The sequence below is a fragment of the Rousettus aegyptiacus genome, unplaced genomic scaffold (assembly GCF_014176215.1).
Source record: "Rousettus aegyptiacus isolate mRouAeg1 unplaced genomic scaffold, mRouAeg1.p scaffold_m13_p_1, whole genome shotgun sequence".
NCBI lineage: Eukaryota > Metazoa > Chordata > Mammalia > Chiroptera > Pteropodidae > Rousettus > Rousettus aegyptiacus.
Window position 1 is genome coordinate 48752495 of NW_023416284.1, and position 18848 is coordinate 48771342.

Genomic DNA, 18848 nt, shown 5'->3' on the forward strand with positions numbered 1-18848 from the left:
CAATTTTAGAGGTTAATTATAAAAATAAACTGTGTTAATGTTTATTTAACAATTGAGAACACTACTCATCAAATAGAAGGTGCTTTTGTTAATTTTTCATTTTGATGAAGTAAATATTTGAATGCCCTGGGCCCTGAAACTAGTATGGTAGATCTACTTACTGAGTGTAAAAAAAACTCAACAACCAGAATCCATCTCTCTCTTATTCTCTGCATATACTCAACTTTGTTTTACTATAATTTTGAGAAGAATTTGTATATTCCAATGGTGTATGATAATTTGAATACTTCCCCAAACATAATCCTAGCAAATGATAAATGTATACCTTTCTCTGTAATATAATTATGTTTTCCTTCTACAAAGACATTTGACTTTCACATCTAGATTTTCTCTAGGTGTGTAAGTGTGTCGGAAGAGAGACATTGATTAGGGAGAATCAATCTACCTTTTTTGGTGTGGTTTCAAACTTCTTTGAAATTCCAATAAAAGCAATAGTTCATCTCCTCAGTAGAAAAAAAAAATCACTGAAGTTAAGACTATGAGCACCAATTGGCCTTTTGCTATATCTGCTCTATGCCAAGAAAGTCGACTAAGTATTATTGTAGCTTTTATTGACAATGGTTGCTGTATTTAGGAAAGAAAAAGAGAACAAGATAGAGCAAAAAAGATTAGGACATTGCTTCACAAAATATTAAAAGTAAAATGGACTTTAACAAATGAGTTCTCACTTGTACTACTGGAAATAATTGTTTGTTAGCTCTTAAGAAGGGAATGGCACAGACTCAAAAGTGACTTTAAAAGATACATAAAATAGTTTAAATCATCATGTAAACTCTTGTTTTTTTTATTTTTATTTTATTTTTTTTGGTAGAGAACCAGGGATTTGGGGACAGGTGCTTCAAGAATGTCCTATGGAAGGGTAGATTCTGAACAGGTAGAATTGTGGCTCTCTTTACCGCATATCTACCAGAGAAGTGTTACTTTCGTAGATATTACTTTTGGGGCTTCCAAATAAGACTGCATTTAAGTAAAGGGTTTCATAATGTTAGGTAGTCAGACATGAGTGACCGGGGAACAAAGAAATAGGAGCACAACCCAGAGACTGCCCAAAGAACACTCCAATAGTAGCAGAATTCTGGGTATGCTCATGTGCACTAAGCAGAGAGTTATATAGCAGCCAAATGTCAATAAAAATGACCTCACTTACCAATCACCTAGGAATGCCTTTGGAACCACTCACCATGACCTAAACATAATGCAGACATTCCCACTTCTGGGGCCTTTTGCCTTTTTTCGTTGTTGATTATTATAGTTACAGTGTTCTGTTACAGCTATTTACTAAAACCACGTGCCTCCTTGGGACATTCTTTGTCTTTCTAAAATATACTTTTAATAAATCTTTTCTAAATCTCACTGACCTGTGATTCTTCATTGCATCAATGAGGATGAACCAAGGAAAAATGCTAACTACACTTCTTGCAATCGTTATCCCGCCCCTTCCTCCCTGCCATTGGGGTGACACTTCTATTGGCCATAATGCTGACAATAACTTTCAAAGGATTGAGACCCACTCTTCCAGATAATTGTCCATAAAGATAATCACAAATTGAAAAACATCTCAACTTGGATAATCAGAATATGAAAAAGGTTATTTTGGCAGATATACAAACGTACAGTGTGACAAGGATGACTCCAGAGAGATTTATCTTATTCTAAATACATAAAAATATGGGGGCTTCCATGAAACCACAAGGAGGTAGATTTAGTATCAGCAAAAACATTAATTAGTAAAAAGAATTAAAAATTGGATATCTCAAATTATAGAAGAGATTGCATATAAAATAGTTCCAAAAAATTTTAGGTAAAACCATAGTCAGTTCTTTAGGACAAATGAGGTAGTTTTAGGGATATGCTTGTTAAGGCCGATATTGAAGAAGAAAAGTATTTTCCACAAATCCTCTTTTGATTACAGTTTTAGAAACAAAGTACCTACTTATGTTACATCCACGTCACCAGTTCTTATGTAATTTCACTAGTTTTCTGTTAAGATTTTTAGCTGTAATTAGATATAAGCCGTGACAGAAGTAAACCCCATATGTATATGTTGAACAGTATGAAATTTCCAATATTAGCACTTTTGACTGAAAATGGCCATTTCATATGATTCAACCTAACATTTTCTTGAATATCTCCTTCCCTAGTTTTGAAGTAAATATATATATATATTTGTTATAAATATATATTTGATATATATATATATATTTATATAGTATAGAAAATACCCCTCCCTCTGCATTATACTTTCCAGTTAATCCACAGGGATCCCATGTTTCTGTGACAACTGATAAGACCAGCTAAAGAGGTTTGAATGAGCCTATGAAATGAAAATAAAGAGAAAGTAGCAGATTCCTGACTTCTCTCATTCAACAGCTCTTGCCAAGGCTTTCTGAGGCTTCTCAAGGGCACACTCTTATAGAGCTGTAGTATAGCCTTAAAAACACATTGCTTAGTCCTTTAACCATGGATTTTATCTCCTCTACAGCCCCTTCAGTGACAGAATATCTGAAATACAGTGCCTTTTGGAAAAAAAAGTTAGAATATTTTGTAAGAGAGTGAGACAGGTGAAAGGGTTGAGGTTTACCAAGGAAGCCAGGCAGACACAGCAGTTCCGATTGCTTTTGGAGTGCTCTCATGGAGGCTGTGTAAGTCCTTGAAGAGTGGATTTACTTGGTTATTATACATGGTTGCCAGCAAGAACAATGGTGTGCTGGTTCAGAGGGGAGGAGAAGGAGTAAAACACATCAGCTACGAGGGCTCTGCAGGCATTTCTGAGATGGTATAAACCAAAGTGGACATTTCTTCTGGATGCTATTAGCTACTCTCCCTTCCCATGTGGGTGCCTACCGTTTGCCTGCCTGCGAGAATACTGTTGAGAATCATGCAAGCCAGTTAAAGAAATTGCTTAAAGTAAGTATCTGAAACACAAACACATTAGCTCAAAGTGCTTGAAACACAGTAACAATCACAAAGTTCTTACTTCTTTTCTCCTTTGTACCATTCAAAGGCTGGAGGCGGCACACCTGCACCTTCACATCTTATCAATCCACTGCGCCCAGGGGCCACGGTACCAGATTTAATTTCCTGAATAGTAGGAGCAACTGAAAAAGAAACAAACAAAAAAAACTGGTGGGTAAGTAAAAATAATCTTCACAGAAATATAACACACACATCCATATATTCCTATTCCTTCTATATTCAAAGCAATGTTATACCTGATAGGCCAATGCATCACATTTTCAGTGTTTTATGCTTCTAATACTAGACTAGTCACTTTTAGCTTCATTTTTCAAGTTGGACAATAGATGAATGTTCCCAGGGAGTGTAGAGTAAATGCAATATATTTTGGTCTTGCTTCCTATTGGAAAAATGGCATTGGTGAGGGAAATACTTCATTTGTCCTCCAGTCAAGCTATACTACAAAAATAGCTCTCATTTATTGAGTGACCATTGGGAATCACTAGGCTAGGTGCTTTATGTTCATGATATCCTCATAGCAATACTCTATGCTAGATGGCATTACCTCAATTTTATAAATGTGAAAACCAAAGCTCAGAGAGGTTAAGTAATTCATCTAAGGTCACACAGCTGCTTAGTTGTAGAATTTGGATTTGAAGTCAGACATGTTAACTTAAAGCTTAAGCTCTTTCAATATTCTGTGTTTTTTTTCTTGTGTACTCCCATGCTATAGCTCTTTAGTCACTTTTTCAATTGTGGTTTCTTCTACCTGGAATGCTATTCTTCCCCATTTCCACAGATTCAGGAGTTAATTTAGGTGACACCATCTCTAAACTCTTCCCTGTTGCTCTGGCTAAAAAAAGCTTTCTCTTCTCTGAGTAGTTTTCTAAATCTCTCATACCAACATTTTTTATTTTGCATTGTAATTATTTATGAGTATCCCAGGCTTTCTTGTTGTCTATCTGAGGCAGAGGAAATATCTGATTCGGTTTGCATATTTAAAGATTAGAGCACAATTCTTGGCACAAAATGTTTAAAAAGCTTCTTTGTAGAACAGCCATTTATTTATTTATCAAATAATTAATGAGCCATCAATACATGTCAGGTATTTCTCAATGCGCAAAGCAGTTCAACTCCTTGACATGATAAAGCTTATATTCTAGATGGGGTAGAGGGGTGGGAAAACAGACTATAAGTGGTAAATGTTATAAATAAGTAATTTAAATAAAATGTTAGAAAATGACAAGAAATATGATTTAAAGCAAGGTAAAAGAAATCAGAACAAAGAATGGATTTCAATTTTATGTAGAGTAATTTGATTAGGGCTTATTGAGAAGGTGAGATAGAAGCAAAAACTTATAAATGAGTGAGTTTGCTATATGGATATTGGAGAAAGTTTTCTAGGAAGAGGGAACAGCTTCCATAAAGACCTAAAACTGAAGCAAGTCTGATTTGTTTGAGAACTACCAAGATGATCAGTGTAGCTGAAGCAGAGAGAAAGCGAGAAACTAGTAGGAGATGGAGTGTGATATTTAATTTTGTGTCAACTTGACTGGGTCATATAGCATCCAGATATTTTCTAAATATTATTTATTGGTGTATCCATAAAACGTTAGCATTTGAATCAGTGAACTCAGTGAAGCATATTGCCCTCTCCAAAGTGGGTGCCCATCATATAACCCATTAAAGGCCTGAATAGAACAAAAGGCAGAAGAATTTACCCCTTTGCTGCCTGACTGCTAGAGCTAAGACATCAGTCTTTCTCTTCCCTAGGAATGAGAATTATACCATTGGCTCCTCTGGTTCTCAGGCCTTCAGAGTGGGACTGAACTATACCACTGGCTTTCCTGGTCTACACCTTACAGACTGTAGATCGTGGGACTTCTCAGCCTGCATAGTCACATGAGTCAATTCCTCATACATAATCTCTTTATCCATAACTATATCTATATCTAATCTATGCCTATATCTATATGCACATATATAATATGTATGTATATATACATATATGTGTATATATAGATATGTGTGTGTGTGTATATGTGTGTGTGTGTGTGTGTGTCTGTATATATATATGTTTGTGTATATACAGTTGACCCTTGATGAGCATAGGTTTGAATTGTGTGGATCCACTTATATGCTGGTTTTTTTTCAATGAATATATTGGAAAAGTTTTAGAGATGTCCTTGCTACTGTGAAGCAATCATATCAATTATACTAGGCTACCATAAAGTAATCCTAATGCTGGTTCCTCAGTATCAAGGCATAAATCATTATACCTGTAAATAAACATGAATTTCTTTTTCACATTATCTTTTCATTTTTTTTATCTAGTGTTAATAATGTGTAAAACATCTACAGTATTGTGTCATGTAAGACAATATTGATGTAGGTACTGACAGCAGGTTTATCTTGTACATGGATGATGTAAACATCCATTTAAAATGTCCATTAAACTATATCAATGAATATAGTACAAGACTGTAAATTTATTTCCTCTTCTTTATGATTTTCTTAGTAACATTTTCTTTTCTCTAGCTTACTTTGCTATAAGAATATAGCATATAATACATATAACATACAAAATATGTGTTCATCGACTATTTACATCATCAGTAAGGCTTTTGGTCAACAGTAGGCTATTAGTAGTTAAGTTTTTAGAAAGTGAAAAGTCGAATGTGGATTTTCAACTATGTCGGAGGTCAGCACACCTAACCCCAACATCGATCGATGGTCAAATGTATACAGAGACACATACTCATACATTATTGGTCCCATTTCTCTGGAAAACCCTGACTTATACATGGGGCCAAATGAAGAAAATCAGGTAGGACCTTGAGGGTAATTTTAAAGACTTAGCTTTTACTCTCAGTGAAATGGTGAACCTCTACAGAGGAGGGATATAATCTGACTTTTGTTTTAAAGGTATCACTGGCTATCATGTTGAGAAAAGACCATAGGACTAGTAGAATGCTATTGCAGTGAGTCAGGCAAGAGATATTGGCAGCTTTGACTAGGGCGGTAGCACTGGATGTAGTGGAAAGTGATTGACTTTGGAGTCTGATGTAAAGTTGGAGCCAGTCTTGACAGATGTAAAATAAAGACAGTGATCCAGGATGATTTCATTTGGCTTAACTGGGAGTTAAGTAGAAGAGTTCTGAGGGACACATTTGGAGTTGTAATTTTTTAAATAAAATTTTTAATAGAAGTTTTAAGTTTACACAAAACTGAGCAGAAGTACAGTGTTTTCCACATATTCTGTGCCCCAACACATGCATAGCCTCTCCATTATTCACATCTTCTAACAGAGTGGTTCATTTGTAAATACTGATAAACCTACATTGACACATTATTATAACTTAAGGTCCATAGTTTACATTAGGGTTTACTCTTGGTGTTGTACATTCTTTTTGAATTTGAACAAAAGCGTAAGGACAAGTATCCTTCATTATAATATCATACAAAATATTTTACTGCCCTACAATTCCTCTGTATTCTACCTAGCCATGTCTACCACCTACTTCTCCACTGCTGGCAACCATTGATCTTTTTATTGTCTCATAGTTTTGCCTTTTCCAGGATGTTATATAGGTAAAATCATATAGCCTTTTAGATTAACTTCTTTTACTTAGTAATAAACATTTAAGGTTCCTCCATGTCTTTTCGTGGCTTGATAGTTCATTTTGTTTTAGCACTTAATAATATTTCATTGTTTGGATGTACCACAGTTTATTTATCCATTCCCCTACTAAATAACTTTTTGGTCACTTCCAAGTGTTGGCAATTATAAATAAAACTGCCTAAACATCCGTGTGAAGATTTTCATGTAGACATAAGTTTTCAAGTCCTTTGGATAAATACCAAGAAATGTAATTGCTGGATTATATGCTAAGAGTATGTTTAGTTTTGTAAGAAACTGACAAATTGTCTTCCTAAGTGATTGTACGATTATGCATCCCCACCATTCATATGTGAGAGTTCCTGTTGTTCCACATTCTCCCCATCATTTGAAGTTATCAGGATTCCAAATTTTAGTCATCCTAATAGGTATAGAATGGTATCTCATTGTTTTAATGGTATTTCACTGATGATATATGATGTGAAGCATCATCTTATATGCTTATTTGCCATCAGTGTACCTTCTTTGGTAAGATATCTGTTAAGGTCTTTGGTCTACTTTTTAATTGGGTTGTTTATGTTCTTATTGTTGGGTTTTAAGAGTTCTTTGTATATTTTGGATAACAGTTCTTTATCAATTGTATCTTTTGCAAATATTTCTCCCAGCCTGTGGCTTGTTTTTCATTCTCTTGATAGTGTGTTAACACAGAGCCAAATTTCTCATTTTAATGAATCCCAGCTTATCAATTATTTCTTCTATGGATCATGCCTTTTGATGTATCTAAAAAATCATTACCAATATCAAGGTTATCTAGGTTTTCTCCTATGTGACCTTATAGAAGTTTTATATGCATGTCCCTTTTCATAAATAATTTCTTTTCTATCAATCTTTTTAACATAGTTCATATTTTAAATAACACTATTGGAAAAAGTTTAATACAGTAGGAACCTTGACTATGGAAATATGAATTCATTCAGACAAATGATGAACAAATGTGTACTTTGGATATATTTTATATTTCTTTAGAAAGCAATAAAAACTACAGAGTTTAATAGTTTTTAATATATGGTGAATATAAAAACTGTAAACACAATAGAACATTGCCTTTCCTTTTAAAAATACACTTGCAAATTCACTATTTTCTGTTAATGGTGATACTTCACTTTGAAATTATACCACCTCTATATATCTGTGGTATATTTATTTTTAATAGTAAAGGTTCCACTTATAGTTCTGAAAAAAAGTTTAAAGAAATATTTTTATTGATTAAAATGCTTGCTAATAATGATTAAAAATAATGAAAAATGTTTACCTAAAAAGTTTCAATAAGAAAATGTTATGAGATAAAATACATACTCATACTTTATATATCTATATATAAATATATACTGCATATATATTTACATACATACATTCATACCATATAGTTATTTAATAAATATCAACTTTATTTGTTAAGCAAAGATTCACATTTTCCTATAAAATAAAATATACAAAAGACATGTCCAAATAAAAACTTATTTATTTGTCAATTATGACACTGTTTTAGGTATAGATAAGATTATACTTTCATTCTTGTTTGCATAGTCTTTTATCTCCCTGTCACACTAAGAGATATCATAATCTTTTATGATATCCAACTATTATTGAAAATGAAATATCCATATGCAACAGGAGATCCATCATGAGTTTCTATTGATAACCTGGTTAGTTTGATTACTCTCTTATTTGTCAAGGAGGCCACAACTCATAACAATCAAAACCATGAAATCCAGAAACTGCCTGAAAAACTAGGCATAATGAACTGAAATAAAAATCTAATTCATCATTAAAAGGCTTTTATGTAGTACACTGTGCATATGGGTTAGAGCTAGGTACTTTACCTCACAATGAAGGGGACATGATCCTGTTGTCCAAGGGTTCATAGGTTGCTATGATGGACGCTTAAAATGGAAAGCTATCTAAAATGTCATATGGAAGCATAGATGAAAAACCAATCAAGAATTAAAACTGAGCATAACAAAAAGTCCTAAGAGTATTTTTTGCATTACAGAATTAAAAAGTTATGAGCTGTGAGTAATTAATAGAGAAAGGGAAGTCTTATATAGGTTTCATTTTGAGGCTAAAATTCTAAACTTGAACTTGAAGTCTTTATTGACTTGTCTGAGGAACATGAATAAACCCTTATATCGTATTGTTCTGCCTCTTTTGAAAATGATTATTCAAGAGCAAGAGGATTAATCCATTTATTTATTCTTAATTCCTTCAATAACTCCACAAATATTTTTATCAAGGACCACATTAATGAAAAAAATTATATTCCTGCTTCAAAGGGTTAATATTGAGGTGTGTGTGTGTGTGTGTGAGAGAGAGAGAGAGAGAGAGAGAGAGAGAGAGAGAGAGAGAGAGAGACATTGTGCATGTACAAATAGTATATAAAAATATTTTTTTTAATTTAAATAAATAGTAAGAGATTAATATGAACTGAGATAGAAACTGAGCAGGGTAAAAGAAAACCCTTTCCTGATAAGGTAAAAATTAACAGAGAATTTAATAATGTGAGAAAAGGAGTCACGTAATTGGTTATCTGTAGGAAATTATCAAAATAAGAGGAAACAGAAAAGTCAAATGTCCTGAGTTGGGAGCATGCTCGAGGTGGAAACATGCTTAACAGAATTAAGGAAGAACGATATGGTCATCTTGGCTTAAGTAGATAAGAGAGAAGAAAAATCTAGAAGAGAAGATTGGGGGTTGGGGGTAGCTGAGGTTCAGATTCTATGATGTCTGGTTGTCCTTGGTAAAAGCCTTTGAACTGTATTCTAAGGAGATGAGGTTTTTGAGATTTGTAGTAGAAGAGCACCATGGTTTGATTAACAGTTTACAAAGATTCTTTAGCTGCTGTGTGGAACATGGTCTGCAGAAAAACAGGTGAGGAAATAGGCAGAACAGCTAGCTAGAAGGTTATTGTAGTAATCTTTAGAATGATGAAAAAGTCATTGGCCAATCTATAGAAAAGGCAGAAAGTGAGAGAAAATTTAATTAAATACATCATTGGTCACATTGGACCTGAGTCAACTCATTTTTAAGTGACTAGCAGTGACAGAACATTTCTAGTGAAATTTCCAAGTTTATACCATTCTGAACTGTATTGCTTTGCATAAATAAAAGAGTTCTGTGGGCTCAGAAATGTTTTATTACATTCAGCAAGTTTCTTTTCTACAGTACATCTCAGAAACTGTGATGCCTGCATATGCCCTATGGATTTCTTACCATATGAAGCTTTGTTTAAATTTATGAGACCATAGAATTGTAGAAGTTTTTGTATTTGAGTTCTTGTAGGCCTACAGTTTTGGGAACATTGTCTGGGTACAGTGGATAATTGCACAGTAGATGTCTAAGGTCCATTCCACATGCTATGCTACGTGCTCCATGATATTTCAGGTCAGTAATTATCACTGGCCCAACAGGCTCATGAGCTATAATGTACTTATGAATTTTACATGAAAAGAAGGCCTCAATTCTTTGCATCATAAAGATATGGTTACTTATTTGCGTGAAATATATACTCACAACAGTTATGACTAATTAATTCTCCAACTGGAGCAATAATAGTGAATTATAAGCATGCTTGGCAAAGTTGTACAAAGCGCTCATTTTCTACTCAAATGTTCCATGTTTTAAGAAATTGAATTGAGTCCTTCCTAGAAAAGACAAATAGTACAACCTGAATTATTGCTCCCAGAGCCTATTTCTTTTACATCACACTCCATTGCTCTGTGAATTTTTGCCCTGGACCAGCAATATAAGCTATTTTTAAAAAACTGGGAGTGTAAATGTGCGCATCTACATGTGTGTGTGTTTCCAGAACTGTCTTTCTTTCCACGGAGATAATTTTTTGTTTTGCTCAGATACAATTCTTTTAGTTACACCAAAGTAGCAAAGAAGGTGATTACCTGGGATCTTCAAATTCATAAATACAATGTCATCCTTTGGAATAGGATGATTTATGTACACTACTAAAATTTAGGGATACTGTCCCCTTATGTGAAATTGCATATGGCTGTGAGCTGAAGCAATTGCACAATGAAAAAATCAGACCAGAAGAATGTTATTAGACAGATGTGGGAACAGCAAAAAACAGATGTTGGGAAAAGCCAGCAGCGAAAGGGTCAAGAAGGGATGTCTGACACCTGTGTGATTAGATGTTGGTAAAAGAGGAGACTTTCCTTTTCATTTACTCAGTGGGATTATTTCCTTTCATTGTTTAGCCAGTCATTTCAGGATGAAGATAATTAAAGATTCTTCATCCAAAACTCCAGGCTCTGCAGGTGCAAGCAACAGAACCTTAGCACTTGGCACTCAACAAGTCTAATCAAGATTCAAGTTCTCTTAGTTACATGATAATAGGCACAAAGACTTTCTTCCTCTCTCACCATCCCTCATGGGAGCTTTGTTTGTTGTACAAAGTCTTATCACTATAAAAAAAAAAAAAAAAAAAAAAAGAGAGTGAATCCAAGAATTACTTCAACAGCCTTAGTGAACTGAGGTAGTTAAAATAAAATTTTAGAGTTCCGATGGCAAAAGAATTTGACCACCATCCGTCCCTCTTAAAATGATGGACATAGACAATGACTAAAGTGTCATGTTAAATAATTACCACAATAAATAAAAGTAAGAAATAGTAAAGAGAGATAAATCAAGAAGAAAGTCAGAAAGTCATCCTACAGAAGCTACATAGAAAAATGTTGTGGTAAATAAGCATGTTGACCTTGGTATGGCTTCTAGAATTTGTAAGCTACACTAAGGCACCCGTGGTCAAATGTACAGACTTTGGAAAAAAATTAAGGTTTCCAGTACCTACTAGAGAACACATCATATAGGATGAGGTTAATACGCTATTGTTATGGATGAGATTGATGATAATTGACAAATTTGACAGTCTTTCAAAGGTTGTCATAGATCTCACAGAAATGGATCATATATAAGGTCAATAAACCCTTTCAATGAAGCAAATCCATCTTCGCATTATGGCCTAATTTAGTCTTAAAGAAAATTAAGAACTCCATGATATTGCTAAGAGAAAAATTTTAAAACAGATTTTTTTACTAGTCAGATTTTTTTAAACGCAAACTGCCGAAATACAGTTGAATTTTAATCTTCATGGCATAAAAGATTTTCATATTGAATTACACCTCTGGTCTACTTTCACAGGGGATGAAAGTAATCCAGTTTATAATGCACCTCCAGCCTCCCCAAGACCTTAAACATTTACACAGTGGCAAAATAGTGTAGTAAAAAGGCTTCGCTTTGCAGTCAAACAAAAGTGGTTCTAACATTCACTGAATTTACTTAACCCTTCTAAACCTTAGTTTTTTCACCTGTAAAATAAATAATGCCTACTTCACAGGATTGCTGTATAGGGAACATAAAACAGTTCACGGAAGTGCTTACCCCAGTGTTTTTCACTGTTAGAAATAAACATTAGCTATTATGAAACAAGAATTATTACAAGGGAGTAGCGTATCAGAGCTATGATCCCTTTAAAAGCATGGAATCATAAGATTTTTAAATGAATTGTCTAGGTACTGCAAGCATGTCATTAAATTTATTAAAAGCTAGACTAGTATATCACTTTTACGCTCCCTGAATTCTATACAAATCCTGCTTTTTCAGTGTAGTTACCCAAGAAAATTTTCTTGGAAGACATTTGTGATAGACCTTGTCTTATTTCTTACTGACCAAGAAGTAAAAAGCTTGGCTTTAACAATGTGATAGAACATCAAAGGTATATGGAATACAAAGATGTCCTTCAATTGTGGATGTACATTATGTGTTAGGGTATGTAGAAGATCAATGTATTGATTCAGTTAAGCATATGATGAAATCATTTTCTCTCTCACAGGAAAGATAATGATAAGTGGAATTTCACATGTAAACTTGACTTTAATGGTTTTATCAAACATTCAGTATCCTGTATGACAGACCGTATATTAAGCTGTGATCTCTGATTATCTTATATTTGCACAGGTGTGTAAAAGGAAAAATATTTTGTAAAACATTTCGGAGCTAAGATATATAACTGCATATTAAATCTGATTGGTGAAAGCTCTTGTACCGGTCCCCTAAATCCTCAAAGAAAATTCCGTGCTTTTTAAAAAACTACAACATAAGGGATTCTTTTCCTAAATTCATGGTTTAATGCTAGTATAGTAATTAACTCTTTCAAAAAGGTTAAAAATAGTTCAGCTTTCATCAGTTATTTATGTCGTGATGTGAATGGATCTGATATTGTGTTGCTTATAAGTGTCTATCTGCTAGAAGCTGTTGAAGGATGGATGGTTGTGTTATCTCTGACTCATGAAGAGGTAGGTAAAAGAACAGTAAGGAGAGAAAGAATTATGCAGCGAGGAATTTGTTGGTGCCTAGGCAGAATTCATTCATATCATGCTTTTGGCAAGGGTCAGCACTACCGAAATTGCAGCTTGAAGTAACTGTCCCGTTATAGTCAGCAATGTTCAGTCCACTGATGCATCTACTGTAAAATGTCTGAAATTTATTGGGCCACCAGTTTTATCAATAGGAATTAAATGGTTCACTGTTTTCCTAGCTTTTCACCAAAATTTCTTTCTTTAGACTTTACTCATGATTTGATCTCTTCTCTGTTGTCAGTCATGCTGAAATTATAGCCTGTATGTGATTGATTTGGATACACTGGACACCTCAGCAAGAATTGTGTAGTTGGGATTCTCCAAAGGCATCTCTATTCTCAACATGAACAATCTTGTAACAAAAGTTGCCCATCAGTACAAACCTGAATCCTTAGCCATGTGAATGTATTTTTTTCATAATACAGCTATTATAAATTCCCTGACATAAAAAAGTTATTTTTAGTGAATCCTCCCAAAATAACGATTCAAGTTTAGATTACCTATAAAATGAAAATGTCGTCGGAAATTTTTTTTCTCATGGGGAAAATTTTCTAGTTGTATTAATCAGTCAAGATAAGTTGTTTAAGCTTCTGTTCTGTTTATTGATATGTTTTAAGTCAAGGCACACTTAAAAATTAATATTGATCTCTCAGAATGTGAATGAATTAGACATATATAAATTCAATATTTTTATAATCAATGAAAAAATGATAGCAATAAAGATGTACTTGGTAATAGATGGAGATAACACTGGTGGAATCTTTCTTTAGGCTAATTTCTCACCAGATCCATGTTTCCCTCTGGCCTCAAGGCCAACTTCTCCAAGGACCTACTGGTGGATTCGAAGGCACCAGGGAACCTTGAGCTGGTGTGATTTCTGCCCTATGCAGAATAATCACTGGATCTGATTTCTTAGTTGAATGAATGGTTTATCATTTCTTCTTGTTTCTGTGGCCTTCAATAATCTTAAAATAGCACATTTAAAAAGTTGATTAAAATTCAGTTATTAAAATTATTTAATTCTGAAAAATGAATAATTCATATTGCTAAAATATTCTAAAGAATTACATTCCAAACACAGTCTTGGAGAAAAGAAAGCCTTCATGCAGCTAGAAAAAAAAAAGTAAAATTAAAGAAAAAATAAAATTTATATTATAGAAATACAGTGGTAAACTACCCTTTTCTTCTTGCTCACCACCCTCCAGGCTTGAAGGAGAATATTAGAAAATCTAGCAAGGCTATAGGAAATGTGTTAAATGAATGACATTTTCCAAAACTATAGGCACAGATTCCCTAGTAAGAAAATGAACATTAAGCAGAACCACTTCTACCTCTCCATTTATTTTGAGGTGGCAATCATCTGGGTCCTTAACCCACATCATAGAAGTTGTAATGTTATAGTACTTATATATGATTTAAAGAGTAAAGCAACAAAGGTCATGACAATTAAACAGATACGCTTTATCTATAGACTAAATGAGGAGAAAAACAACATAGCAGAAAGCAATACTAGATGTAGAAGTCAGAGGTAATTTTTCTTTGCATTTGAAAAAAAAACAGTTTTGAACACTTCTATTTATAGAGAAAGCTAAATTTAAGCAAGCACAGTATGTAGTAACTAAGCAAAAGAATAAGAAACATAAAGTAGGAGAGACATTTTACCTACATATCTTAAAGAAATCAAAAGATGTAGGAGGAAAGGTGGTTAAGAAAAACTGTAATTTCAGAAACGATAGTATAGATTTATTTGGGACTAAGAATGTTTTACAAGGAAAAAATGTCATCCTTCCTAAAATTCTTAAATAAAACATGGTATGAGAAAACTCTGCTTAACAGCCAAAGTAATTTGACAACTAAAGGGTTTGTCAAGAAAGGAAAAGTCTGACTGACAAATAAATCCCGTCAGCAACAGCACCAAATGAATAAATTATTAAAGAAAATGTTTGGGCTCTTTCCTTTTCTGCTCAGAAATGGGGTGCGCGCGCGTACACACACACACACACACACACACACACACACACGCACACACACGCACGCACCTAAAATTCAGCTGATACTCTCATTGTAATTTCAATCTTATTTAGTGCCCCTTAAGTCAAAATCATTGAGATTCCTCTGTATTTACTGTGTTCATCCTGCAAAGCTTATCTGTGCATTTAATGAACAGTTGCTATTACCAGTTTATAAATGTCATTAGGAAACATTTCCGTCTCAAGAGACTATAATGTTGTAGGTTCTGCCTTTAAAATGCACCTTATCACTCCTTGCCACCCCATAACTGTCATGCTGGTGCAAGCCAATATGATCTCTTGCTTGGAATATTCAAGTGTCCTCACTGGTCCCCACTGGTACTGCCTTTGCTCCCTCTACAGGCCATTCTCAATATAGCAGCCGTGCCACTTCTGTTAAAATGAATCAAATCCTCCATGCTGTATCTAGCTTCCCCTTTCATTTAGAATGCAAGTCAAATTCATTACAGTGGTCCAGGTACCGTTAAATGATTGACTTCCCTGCGCTCTCTCTGATCATATTCTCTCCTGGCCCAATAAACTCTGGCCACAGTGGACTACTAGATATTTGTGGAACATATAATAAGAATGTTTCTACTTCAGATCCTTTTACTTGGTAATTAATTCCTCAGTCCAAAATACTTACTCCTCAGACGTATTTATGTCTTGATCTAATTCCACCTTACTGAAATAGACTTCCCTGACCCTCTATATAAAATAACAATCCTATTCCTTTTCTAGAACCCCTTCCTTTTTAACTTTCCTTATTGTTTGCCATACCAATGATCTCTATCTGACAGAGTATATATTTACTTCTTTATTTGAGGAAAGTCTCTTTTACCTCATTGGAAGGTATTCCCTATAGGAATACCTGTATGTGTGTCTGTGAAATGAATAATGCAATGTCTGCAAATATATGACCTTCATGTTTTTGATGTTTTACTATATAATACCTTATGTTTTTTGCCCCTTTCTACATAGACAATATATATGTGTATGTATCTATCTATATATCTATATTATCAATATACAATGAATAATAAATATGTTTTATATATTTATTCTATATTCTATATAATATATTATACATATTTATTTTTACACATAATTAAATTTAACATATTCCTTAGAGTAATTAGATATTATTTGGAACAAAGCATCTGAAACTGAATAGTTAACATTAACATTTTATTTTCATATATTATACAATATCAAATGTAACAGTATATAACTTGGCATTAAAATACTAGATATCTGGGCAGCAAAAGTCTAGAAAAAATTCAAGCAGCGTTTGTCTATGGTTCCCACCAATATATTATGACTTAGAAAGCAATCTCAGATAACCTTTGGGTTTATGCATGTTTTAGTCAACTATTGCCACAGTAATACTGTGTAACAAATAACTACCACATCTTAGTGACTTATGACAGTCAACATATATTTCTCACTCATGTGTCTACTCTCTGTCAGATATGTAATACTCATTAGCCAAAGCAGTTGCACAGTCAAGTCTGCCATCAATGAAGCTGGGAAATATTATTCCATCTACATGTGGAGTAGAATGGAAGTTAATATTGCCAAAGAATTATTAAGACTATTACTTGTAGGTAGAATTTTCCAATGTCGTTCAGGCTGAAAGTCTCTTCCATACCAAAGCCAAAGAGAGTTCTATGGGTCTACCTTGAAACATAAAGTTTGTTTTACCTTCTGCTAAGGAAATAGGGTGTCTGAAATGAATTGTGAATTTCAGAGTAATCTAATGTGAAGAATATCTGCCTGAAGATATACCATAGGGAACAGAGAGGCTATGGAAACCAAAAAGATAGCAAGTGTTATGCAAACCAAGTACCGTGGAAAGCTAGCATGTCACGAAGGTGTTATTAGAGCACTCAGGAAAAGCTGATGGTGGCCCATTTAGGAAGACTCCCACTTCTGCATCTACCACAAATGAGATGTATTTGAAAACTGGGAGATATTCCATGTTCATAGGTCATCTACTGACTCAGGATTTATTCTGAGTTATTGTATGTTCTCTTATTTAGTTACTCATTGCTATTGGTCAAGGATAGATTAGAATGGTTTTTGCCTTAGAGAAGCTCAGGGCTCTAGAGGACTTAGAAACTGGCCAATAATATCACAATTTTTTGTGTTTCTCTAGGGAGTAGTCCAGTGTGAGAAACATAGTAGACACTTTAAAAATGTTGGTTGAATAAATGAATGATCTCTATAAAGTACTGTAATTCTAAGATATTTCTATAATTTACCCTCCAAGCTTTTTCAATTTAAAACAGTTAGATTTCAATCAGTTAGAATCAATAATGATGGGTTTATTATTTTCATGTAATCCATTAGTGATACTTAAATACATTTATATTGTATGGCCAAATATTGATATCAATGCTATTTCTTAATAATATATGTTTCTTAAAGAATATTTAAATGAAATTTTACTGAGTAAAAATGTTGAAATAACAGAATTCCTGGGTACATTTTACCTAATATTTAACCTAAAGTTAAAATTTTCTCTAAAAAAGTTATACATTCTAGACATAGGGCTGTATTTTGATCAATAAATGAACGTGCTTGTTAAGGAAATATTTATTTTGACTATAAATCTTTGTTATTAGTTGCGAGTAAAACATATTTATGAGTCCAGATAATTGAGTCACTTTATGTGTAAACTGCAAGATACAGTTAAGAACTAGAAAGTTGAACTGTGTATCAGAAGCAGCTTCTGTGTATGTTTGTTAGAGACATAGGATGAACAATCCCAGGATGATGTTAGCAGCAATACGTCCTGCTTCTGTTATTTGGGTTAAATGCTCAGTTTAGGATTTTCGTCTAAATTTGAGTTCACTACTTTTTTTAATGGAAATTTATAGTAGGAGGTGAGTATGACTGCAGTGTAAAATATGTAAAGACTGGTCAAGATAATGCTCCCCATCGTGTCTATTATTCTCAGGCTCTTTCCAATGTGTTTCACTGTGTGCCTCATGAAATAATGGCATAGTATGGTTTTATGTTCTTACTGAAGTAATTGTATGAGGTGGCCTAGTAAAAGCATCAAAATAGACTGTTTTGATGTGTGTGTGTGTGTGTGTGTGTGTGTGTGTGTGTTTTATAGCTTTGTTTCTTCCAAAAGGGAAATAAACTTTTCGCTGGTAACCAAACCAAATGTTTGCAGGGCATTTTAAATGCATAATTCATAAAAACCAAAAATGGTAAAACAATGCACAGACTCCACTGGTATTCATTTAGCTTTTGAAAATATGCAAAAACACTAGGTAGAACAGGTTTTGTCTTTTAACATTTTAATGAGCTTTGGGACTTTCATGCATATTAGTTATGTTGCCCTAATTACTCATTATAATTCTAATATGCATTTTATATTTAATTACAATGCTTATAAAGATTTAGTATGGACAGTAAATTATTATAACTAGCATGGGCATAGTGATTATGAACTGAATTTATTAACTTTTATACCAGCATTCAGTTTTTGTAATTTTCAGTTTTACCTTGGTGATTATCCACGTTGTCTAATTAAACAAATATTTGTGTCAATTAATGGTAAATGTCAAAAAAGCAGTATCTTCTTTTTTGCTTTTTGCCAATTTTCATTGAATTTTATATTTTAGTTTTCTTAGCCTGTTTCATTACTAGACAAGCTCATTTCAAAACATTAAAGTATTATTATTTTTTCTTAATTATGTAAAATATTATATAGGCTTGTTAAGACATTTCGACAGGGAGCCCAAAATCAAATGATTAGAAGCT

At 33.5% G+C, this 18848-nt stretch overlaps 1 protein-coding gene across 1 annotated transcript in view; it reads right to left on the bottom strand.

Annotated features, from left to right (window-relative positions):
• The window catches only part of NEGR1 (neuronal growth regulator 1), a 755370-nt gene that overhangs the window by 175338 nt on the left and 561184 nt on the right, over positions 1-18848 (bottom strand). The window contains exon 5 of the mRNA XM_036235247.1: positions 3038-3158. Within this exon, the coding sequence (XP_036091140.1) occupies positions 3038-3158 (121 nt within the window). The remainder of the gene's footprint in view (positions 1-3037; positions 3159-18848) is intronic.